General features: G+C 33.4%; 1 protein-coding gene across 1 annotated transcript in view; it reads right to left on the bottom strand.

Annotated features, from left to right (window-relative positions):
* LOC106462092 (Ca(2+)/calmodulin-responsive adenylate cyclase-like) overlaps positions 1 to 11085 on the bottom strand; it is a gene marked incomplete at its 5' end in the record, with an annotated part of 86126 nt that overhangs the window by 14757 nt on the left and 60284 nt on the right. The window contains 4 exons of the mRNA XM_013921977.2: positions 1651 to 1910; positions 3784 to 3879; positions 5570 to 5654; positions 9879 to 9976. Coding sequence (XP_013777431.1) covers positions 1651 to 1910; positions 3784 to 3879; positions 5570 to 5654; positions 9879 to 9976 — 539 coding nt within the window. The remainder of the gene's footprint in view (positions 1 to 1650; positions 1911 to 3783; positions 3880 to 5569; positions 5655 to 9878; positions 9977 to 11085) is intronic.

Genomic DNA, 11085 nt, shown 5'->3' on the forward strand with positions numbered 1-11085 from the left:
TAAGAGAACTATAAAGTGCAAATGCTACAGTATAATCAATGAGAGATGAGGAAGTGGTCTAAGAGAACTATAAAGTGCAAATGCTACAGTATAATCAATGAGAGATGAGGAAGTGGTCTAAGAGAACTATAAAGTGCACGAGCTACAGTATAATCAACGAGAGATGAGGACGTGGTCTAAGAGAACTATAAAGTGCACGAGCTACAGTATAATCAATGAGAGATGAGGAAGTAGTCTTGGCATAATCACTCAGAGAAAAGTTAGAATGATCTGATAATACGAAAATTTGAAGCTACACCAACAAATCTGTTGAAAAAGGAACCCATTACATTTGGTTATTCCCAAACAGAGATCTTGAACTCCTTCAAGTGAAACTGCTAACCGTCCTATTAACAAGATTTCAAACAGACATGTTTGTTCAACATGACTTATGTATGCCTTTCTTGCTTGTTTAAGGAATATATCTGTGGGGTGTGTAAAAAAAAAGTAACCTAATGATTAATTATTAAAATGTGCTGGACTAAACAGTGCTCACGTTAATATATAAAAACCGTGTTATTAAGAAAATGGTTAAAAAAAGCTCCATGTAATTAGTCAAAAAACAAACTTCGAATTTTAAAAGGATGTATTTCGTTGTTCGATGCAAGAAAAAACAAATAATCGAAAGTGGATCCACCAAAAGAATAGTATTCTTAACAATAGGTAAATACACAATACCGTGTAAAGTAATTTACAATAAAGTTTAGATCCGCGCTAACGGAAAAATTCCAACTTTAAATGGAAACTAGTTTTGACATTTCACATGTTTTCTTCAGTCCAACATGTGTTTGTGGGGAAAACACATACAGTGTTTATTTTGAAACGGAAACTCCAATTCGTTGAGCGGCATATGACGTCAGAATGGGAGTTCAACTTTCAACTTAAAGTGGCCTTCATATTGAAGTTTGGCAACCTTTGGATTAACGAACTTTCTGGAATTCTTCTTTTGACATGACTTATAGTTCTATATATATTAGCTTGGCTGATTCTCAGCTTATTTTACGATCAGAATCTCTTATATGTAGAAAAATAGCATTATTTGTTTGACCATTTTTAACATCTTTTTTTTGTGTTTTCGTGAGTTTGGTATCTAAGTTTTTACTCGTTTCATCACATAAGTTTTTTCGCAGGAAACTATATAGACGCCATTTTCTTTATCGTATACTGCAGACTTCTTTTTTGAAGATAAGAAATTTTTAATGGTGTTGGACTGAAGATGACATTTGAAATGTCGAAACTAATTTCCATTTAAGTTAGTGTGGATCTAAACTTTATTGTAAATAGCATTATTATGCTCGAAGGAGTTTGAAACTTTTTTGAGGGTTCAATTCCCCCCTAATAGGATACTTTATGGTACTGAGATCAATACTGTTGTCAACCAACATTAAGATTCGGGCATATATGGATAATAAACAAACAATAATATTTTAATAGGTGTTTTTTATTATGCATCTTTGTTACTAGACCCTGAGGAATGAGTTATTGTGTTCAATAAGATAACAAAATACTCAGTCAAACGTTTGGGTTGTTAGATTTGTTTTCTATGTAATAAATTTTACAACCACTCAGTAAAAACATATCAAAATTTTTCTCTGCAACATTTTCACCAACCTTAATCGCACGTCGTAACAGTCAAAGAGTGGAGCATGTGTTAACTCAGTAATCAGACAGTAGATTATAGTCATAGGTAAGAGCAGCGCCCCCTTGAGGAGAATGGATAGTTTAAGAAATACAACTATGGGAAGGAAAGCAAGACAGCAGCTGATGACAATGTACTGGGGTAGTGGACATGACCGATGGTCAACATACAGTGGAGCTTGTGTGACATTTGATGTGGTTTCCGCACAAACAGGCTCAGCAACACACGAGAACTGTAAATAAAACCAAAAACAATAGTTACATTTTTGTCTGTAAATATTTGACCAAAAAATTAAACAAGAACAACTCTGGACGGGTGTACATTATTGATAAACAAAAACTGTTCCCCTAGTGTTGGGTTATATTCTATTTATAGAAGGTTTCGGGATGTACATTTCAACAAAGTGCGAACATTCATTTTCCTTACCATATAAAGCTAGCGACACTAATTAATTTTTGGTTCACGGGTTTAAAACAGAAAAACAGCAAGCAGTTTAGTTACCCACGACTCCAAGCTCTGTTGGTGTATGAAGTGTGTTTTCAATTGGTTTCCATAAACATTTCTAAACTCGAAATATATTTAATTCTGGTTAAAAACTGAACATTATTCCTAAAAGTAGTAACGACAAAGAATATTTACTATAAACATACCATGATTAAATTACTTGGAATGAGCGTTATAAAATTTGAGGATCTTTAATTGTTTTGAATCATGCTTAAAGACATATGTATATTTTTTAAAATGTTCTCGTCCGAGCAAATGTGAAACAAAAATATGTATCCATTAATAATATCAGTAAAAGTAAAAAAATTCACGAGTAAAAACATTTCACTTTAAAAATAAAATCGACTTTCTAACATACGTAATTTTGTTTAGATGTATTTGATAAAAGTGACTACGAAAACAAATATCAGGATCAGAATTGATTATCGAATAAACATTATTGTCAGAAACGTTTTTTTAACAGGATCTTTACTATCTGGGCCCGGCATGGCTAGGTGGTTGGAGCGCTCGATTCGCAATCTGCGGGTCGCGGGTTCGAATCCCCGTCACACCAAATATGCTCGCCCTTTCAGCCGTGGGGGCGCTATAAAGTGACGGTCAATCCCACTATTCGTTTGTAAAAGAGTAGCCCAAGAGTTGGCAGTGGGTGGTGATGACTAGTTGCCTTCCCTCTAGTCTTACACTACTAAATTAGGGACGGTTAGCGCAGATAGCCCTCGTGTAGCTTTGCGCGAAATAAAAAAACAAACAAACTTTACTATCTTTGCACGTGCTTTAGTTGTGATCACTGAAATTGAAAATAACACATTTTCAAATTATGGTTTCTTACAGCTCCAACTATTTCATTGTTATAAGAATTCACTAAGATGTCTGGCGCTGAAAGTAAATGTTAAAAACGTTTATCAACAATTATTATATATATACATATGGTGGGAAAAACATATAATTTTAACTAACACTATAAAAAGTCGACTTTCATCCTATCAACTGCCTAGAGACTAATTGACTACTGCTATATATATATATATATATAACACAGAAAAAAAGGAATTTTCAATCTGAATGGAACCTCATGAGCCCGTGGGATTCTATTGTTCAGGTATAATTTTATATTACTGCCCAGAGTGAAGGCAGCCAGCCATCAGCACCGAATACGGAATTGATTGTCACTCTTACAATGCGCTCATAACACGTATTCAGCGGCATTACGTCTCAAACCTCAGATCCATGCTAACCACTAGATCACGCACAGCCTACATACATAAATAAGAAAAGTTCATAAATATTTATATATAGACAAAGTCAATTAAAAAGCGTAGTTTCCTACATTAAACCTAAGGGAAATAACGAACCGATTTTTTAAGCTATAGAACCTAAATACACCAACTGATTAAGGACTAATATAAACATTAGCGCTGACACACCAGTCTGGTGCTTTCCAAATTATAATCCAATGATATTTGTAAGTCATTACTATGTAAAGTAGGATCTGCTCAATACTCTAAGTAACGTTGTTCAGTATTAATCAAAACATAATTTACTAAATTAGTTTTTACGAATCTACGTTTGTGAGGAGAATTCTATTTTTCTACGATACTTACCACGTTTGCTTGAGCAACTGCGTATATCAAGATCACGGCGAAAACCGTAGCGGCTAGTCTGGAAATAAAAGATTTTCTAACGTCCCATGTTATGACCTGTAAACATAAAATTAAAATATGCTTAGCCGGGTAATTGTAAGTCTGATCTATAAGGAAATGTGGGTAACTGTGAGTCTGATCTACAAGAAAATGTGGGTAATTGGAAGTCTGATCTATAAGGAAATGTGGGTAACTGTGAGTCTGATCTACAAGAAAATGTGGGTAATTGGAAGTCTGATCTATAGGGAAATGTGGGTAATTGTGAGTCTGATATATAATGAAATGTGGGTAATTGGAAGTCTGATCTATAAGGAAAACAATTACCCACATTTCATTATAGATCAGACTTCCAATTACCCACAAAGTCTGATCTATAAGGAAATGTGGGTAATTGTTAGTCTGATCTATAAGGAAATGTGGGTAATTGTTAGTCTGATCTATAAGGAAATGTGGGTAATTGTAAGTCTGATCTATAAGGAAATGTGGGTAATTGTAAGTGTGATCTATAAGGAAATGTTTTTAGTTTTTGTTATCTAAAAATGTAAACAATCAACGAAATGTCAAAATTAATTTTTAGAAATAGTTTTCAGTTTGTTTATTTATTGTTAAGCACAAAGCTACACAATGGGTTATCTGTACTCTGCCCACCACGGGTAACGAAACCCAGATTCTAGTGTTACAAGCCTTCAGACTAGTCGCTGAGCCATTGGGGGTTGAGGGGATGGGGCACAGTGCGAATCTTTTGCCAATAAATTAAATCAAACATGTAGATAGTTAGGTAATGCACGTTAAGAAATTAAATGAATTGTTACGTATAAGTAATAATCAACATAATAATGAAAGTAAACCATAATACAGAAGCATAATATTAAAGTGATTCATACTGCTAAATAAACACAACATTAAAAACAACTGAATCGTATAAGATGAACCAAGTTAATGAAAACACAAAAGTCTAAGTTTTCTTTTCTAATGGCTTGGAATGAATAAACTTTTTTTACTGGAAATACTACATTATATATATATATATCGTGTAGACATGATATTTTCAAAACTTTGTTAATCATATAAAAAGTAGCTGGAACCCAGGTTGTAATAAATAAGCTAAGTTACAGTCAGTGTAGCTTCAACTTGAAATACGTGACATCAGAAGAGTGAATTAATTTTGGCATCTCTGTGTCAGTTTATGATATAAATATTCTAACAACCTGCTGTTTAATGAAAGTAATTACGTTTTCAGCTCAGCAGCTTCAGCGGGACATCAATATATCACAGTTTACAATTTTTTTTTGTCATTAGTTTCCTAATGAAGACGACTGTGTTATTAAATACCCCCCCCCCCCATTTCACGTGCAGCAATTCCCAAAAGATTAATTATACTCATGAAAGAAACACGGTTTCTTTTCAACTAAAAAAAAAACAAACTTTATTTTATGCAAAAGAACCAGAATAAAGTCGTAATCTTATGTTTTGAAAAGAAGGATTACTTATTGATAGTCATAAGAACACAATTCTTCCGCAAGATAGTTCATTGTAACTTTAAAAATCAATTATAGAAGACATGCATCAATATTGATATTAAATGTGTTTAAAAATAATAAACTCTTAATTGCATACATTCTGTAACAAGTACTAATAAACTATTAGTAAACCTGATATTACTAAGTTTATTTAGCATTATGATTTTTTTCGCCATTTAAAAAGTAGTGAGAAGCTGTTAAACGTCAATATATATATAACGCCTCACCTTAGATTTTGCAGCCAACACCAGGCCAAGGATAACGGTCATCCATATAAATGCAGTTAAAAACAGTACAACCAGCACAATAGTTCTAGAAAATACCAAAAGACAAAATATGTTATAAGATAACGGTCATCCATATAAATGCAGTTAAAAACAGTACAACCAACACAATAGTTCTAGAAAGTACCAAAACACAAAATCTGTGATAATTAAAGAAAAAAAAACGATTCAAATTTTTAAAAGGAAGTTAAAGTTTTCTACTGTACAGATAAAAAAAAACACATTAATGATTGGATATCTGTATCAATCTACTACATATTTCCAAGTTTATATAATAAAGAAAATTATTTATCTTAATGATAAGTTATTTACCCAGTAATATCTGATTCCCCATATATTCATTGAAAAATTTTATTCTACTATGTAGGAACGTTCATATTGTGAAATATTGCTTCATTCACCAATAAAAAACAATCAAAGTATCAAAATAATTACTAACCCTGAAAATTTCGTCTCCGCATTAAATATTGAAGTATCATAAAAAGGGCCATCAATATAAACCTGCTCGTGTGGAAGACCTAAGTTAATGATCTTCATATAAGGTTGAATGTTCAGCAAATGGAAGTATATGGTTGTTGAAAGTTACTACTTTGTCAATAAACTCATTTGAAACAAATCTGTTGGAAAAGTTGCAACTATGTTCGGTTAATGTACGTTGTAAAGACCCCATGTTGATTGATCTTAGACATGAAAATTGGACGTTGATGATCATCATGAAAATTCAAGGCAGAATCATATAGTAGTAATAAACAGCTAAGAGCTTTAAAATCGGCCCGGCATGGCCAGGTGGTTAGGGCGCTCGACTCGCAATCTGAGGGTCGCGGGTTCGAATCTCCGTCCCACCAAATATGCTCACCTTTCCAGCCGTGGGGGCGTTATACTGTCACGGTCAATCCAATCATTCGTTGGTAAAAGAGTAGCCCAAGAGTTGGCGGCTGGTGGTGATGACTAGCTGCCTTCCCTCTAGTGTTACACCCCTAAATTAGGGACAACTAGCGAAGATAGCCCTCGTGTAACTTTGCGCGAAATTAAAAAAGACAACAGACAAACGTGCATTTTAAGAATCATTTATACTTATTTAAAAACAATTATTTGAAATTAATCACATTTAATCCTGTTTGTTTCATTTTGATTTGTGTTTCTCTATTTGGATTCTTCGCGCGCTATATAGTTGCGCACTTTCAAGTTTCTGTTTTCATTTTACCTCCCTAATAATGCGCAGGAAAATTTAGTAATAAATACTAAAGATGTTTATACGCCCATACGAAACTAAACACATCGCTTTACATAAGACGTTGAAATTGAGAAATATATTTGAATCAGATATAGCACATGTATAAATGGGTACCAAGGGCCATGGCATGTGGGTATGGAGTGTCATGGCCTGTCACACGTAGGTACACATTGCGTGACTTAAATTTAAATTAACATTTAATGGGTGAAGAGAAAGCGTCGCTTGTGCATCGCATTAAATATAATATTGGCTGTAAAGAATGTATAAACGACTTATAGATTATTTATTAAGATCACATATTAACAATTAGTGACTCTTTGGGGTTAGTTTAAGGGAAAACTTTTGAGTTGTCTTCAACTTAATCCCATAGAAAACATTAGCGTAACCTAGATATTTATGGTTTATAGTGTTAGAGGCATTTGCTTTAGACATCTGCAAAGCTTCATCTTTCATAAATATACATTTCTCACAGTATGAGAACCAAAGCGTTTTTCGAAGGTAGAAGGTTTTGTCTATTCATAATCAAAGTGTTTAATTTTAAACAGCTACACATGGAGCCAAATACCGACTATAATGCATTTATAATTAAGAAATAATTTGTTTTTCTTGATCATTCATTTGTTATTGCTTGTTTGGTTTTTAAGCGAATTTAATTGCGCAGGTTGTCCATTGTGTAGCTTGTGTTTGATTCGTTGTTTATTGAATTTCTCGCAAAGCTACACGAGCGTTTTTTTGCGCGAGCCATTCCTAATTTTAAAGAGATAGACTAGAGGGAAAGCAGTCAGTCAACACCATCTACCTCCAGTTTTTGGGATACTCTTTAGCAACAAAAAGTGGGATTGATCATCACAATATAGCGTCCCCACGGCTGAAAGGGCGAGCATGTTCGATGATGGGGGCTACCAGCCTGACCTCCAATGTGTAGCTTTGCGCTTAAAAACATAAACAAATCGCTCAGACACCAGGAGCAGGTACTATTGTATGGCAATGTTTTGGTACTTTATCCACATATTATATCATAATAAATAGGTCTAGATACATCGATTTCTCTTATATAGTTCTTGATAATTTTTAGAGATGTGACAGGAATATATATATAAATAATTTAATTTTAACATAATAATAATCAAAACTTCGTCATAACTGGCCTTTAAAAAATAATTTTTTATGTTCAAATAATTTTACAAAAATAAAGATGATTATATTATAGCCTCTTTTGTTGACAAACCTGATCTAAATCTAAAAGAGATCATGTCTGATATTAAAAGACATGTTGAACGTAATGACATCAAAGATCCATTTCTTATGTTTTCCGTCCATGTGACCAGTGACATGAAACCATCATTTTTTTCATCACGTTTTTAATTATCTTGACAAATGCAAAGAGATGACATTGTACATCAAACTTCTAAGAAACCAATTCATTGTTTGTTTGTTTATTGAATTTCGTGCAAAGCTACACGACGGCTATCTGTGCTAGCCATCATAATTTTGAAGTGATAGACTGGAGGGAAGGTAGCTAGTCAACATTCACTCACCGCCAATTCATGGCCGTAACATTATGACATCCCCATGGCTGAAAGAGTGAGCATTTCTGATGAAGGGATTCGAACCCGCGACTCACAGCTTGCGAGTCAAGTACTCTAACCACCAAGTCATGCCAGGCCTAAATCGATTTATTGGTTTCACACTTTCTGTAGTAAACTCTCTAGCCTTTGACAGTCGCTTCTACATAGCCCATGTTTTGACCTCAGTATTGAAGCAAGTCCGATCAAAGCTGCTCAAAGATTTATATGGATCATATTCTTGATACGATACTGCTTCTATATAAAGTAGCCAGAGTGTGAAATATACTCTAAATTCCGCATCACTTCTGCTAATCTCATCCTGCAGTGGCAATGGAAGCCAAGTATTTCAAAACGTGCACTTGCTTCAAAATTTGTTTTGGATGAGATTAAGTTTGTGTTAATTAAATATAATAATAAGTCATAGCCTTTCTTTTACATTTTTATCGTTTAAAAGTATTTTATAAAGTTCTTATATATATGTTCAGAATTACATTCTAATTTATGACATTTTTCTTGAATTATAGTTTGATAGAACATTCATAGATGGCAGGATGCCCAAATGATTAGGATTATTGATTGGTCGCTTTGTTATTAAGCACAAACCGCTAAATCAATGATCCAAATCATTTGGGCGTTCTGTCACTTATGAATGCTCTATAAAACTATTATTCAAGATAGCCCAGTGCGGGTATCGAAACCGATTTTTTTTTGCTTTTAAGCCCTCAGACTTACCACTAAGCCACGTGAGGTAGGATTATTGATATAACTTATCACAGAAAGTACGATAAATTTCTCTGTTCTATTCAATATAATTTAGAATTAAATTTAAATAATACCTAATTATAGTTATTAATTTTCAAGGTAAATATAATTTCTAACGTTTAAGTGAAAATATTTCAAAAATTGGGAAATGCAACTAATAAATGTCAGAATGTTATAAATCATATGTTCTTCGTCAATGTTATCAAACCATGTTATGTAACTATCAAGGAAAAAATAGACATAACTTAATCAAACGTCACGAGCAATTATACAGTTTTTCACAAACAGCAGTTGTGTTAACGTAGGGTAATACTTAGTTGGTAGTCAGGGAAAGTACAAACCTTAGTTTTAATGAGCATGAGTTGTGTTTCGAGATAAAACTATTAACCTTAAAGTCTGAATGTCTTATAGTTTTATTGGTCTTTGTTCGTTTGTTTATTGTTAAGCACAAAGCTACACTATGGAGTATCTTTGCTGTGCCCATCACGGGTATCTAAGTCTTTCGATCTATAAAAAATTTAGACTTGGAACTCCTTATGCAGCTTTACTACACTTAACATAAAAAGGATCATGTTCATTAAGCTCCCAGACTTTTTAGTTACGTGTTATAATGTATACACTAAAAGAGATCATGGCTACTTAGCTTTCTATTTACTTCACCCTACAACTTTACAGTCACTAAACTCACCTTGGTAATACAATAGCTTGAACGCATCCCAAACATAGCAACACAGCTAAGCAGGAGGTCACGCTGTTTCCAAAACCGTGATCTTTCTCTTCATGGAACTAAAACAACAACAACAATTAATTTACTTATGTGATTACTCGTGTACACATATACATATAAATAAAACAGTGAAAAATTCATTTCAATATTAAGAAAACTAGGAAACTAATTTTTCCACTTGAGCGTACAAATGGCGGGTCAGAAACTTAAAGGTTCAAGTTTATCCATCCCTAATTGTAAATTACTGACGAAAGGGAAAACAAACAATCAATAGCACCAGCCGTGAAAAGGGGTTTTTCTGGCTATTTAGATCGAATAATGATATCAACTGTAGCTATTATAATATATCCACAGCTGAAAGAGCAAGACATATTCATATGGATTGTTTCAAACCTCGGACCTTTCGATTCTCAGCAGTTTGTGCCAGATCTGCCGGTGAGACAGCGGTAAGGTTAAGGCCTTACGGCACTAAAATCCGGGGTTCGATTCCAAGCAAAAAACACAGCAGATAGCTGAATGTGGCATTGCTCTAAAACAAACAAAATTTACATCAAAGTAGAGATTCATGAAATCGTTTCTTTTAAAAACGTAGCAGTAACTAAAGTGCCATTAACTGAGAAACTACGCAATACAACCCTTTGTTTCGCTTTTTCCAGATCATACACAAATAACTACCTGAAACCTACAACAATAACCGTATGGGAACCAACGCAGTTGTTCAGTATCTGCAAGCTAATGTAAGACCACAACCTCCAAAAGACAAATCAAAACTTTTACTAGGCTACTATATTTTCTGTTACCTATGAACTGGCGTTTAGAAAGAAATGTTGAGTTGAAACAGTTATGGAAATATCTTTACAATCAAACCGATTTAAAGAAAACACCATCTTTTGTTGTGCAAACCAATTATAACAAAGAATGAAAAAATACATTCATATACAGATGGATTTGAAATACTTTTTTTTTTGGCCAATTATAACAAAGAATGAAAAAATAACATTCATATACAGATGGATTTGAAATACTTTTTTTTTTTTGGCCAATTATAACAAAGAATGAAAAAATAACATTCATATACAGATGGATTTGAAATACTTTTTTTTTTTTGGCCAATTATAACAAAGAACCAAAAAATAACATTCATATACAGATGGATTTGAAATACTTT

The sequence above is a fragment of the Limulus polyphemus genome, unplaced genomic scaffold, assembly GCF_000517525.1.
Source record: "Limulus polyphemus unplaced genomic scaffold, Limulus_polyphemus-2.1.2 Scaffold1091, whole genome shotgun sequence".
Classification (NCBI taxonomy): Eukaryota; Metazoa; Arthropoda; class Merostomata; order Xiphosura; family Limulidae; genus Limulus; species Limulus polyphemus.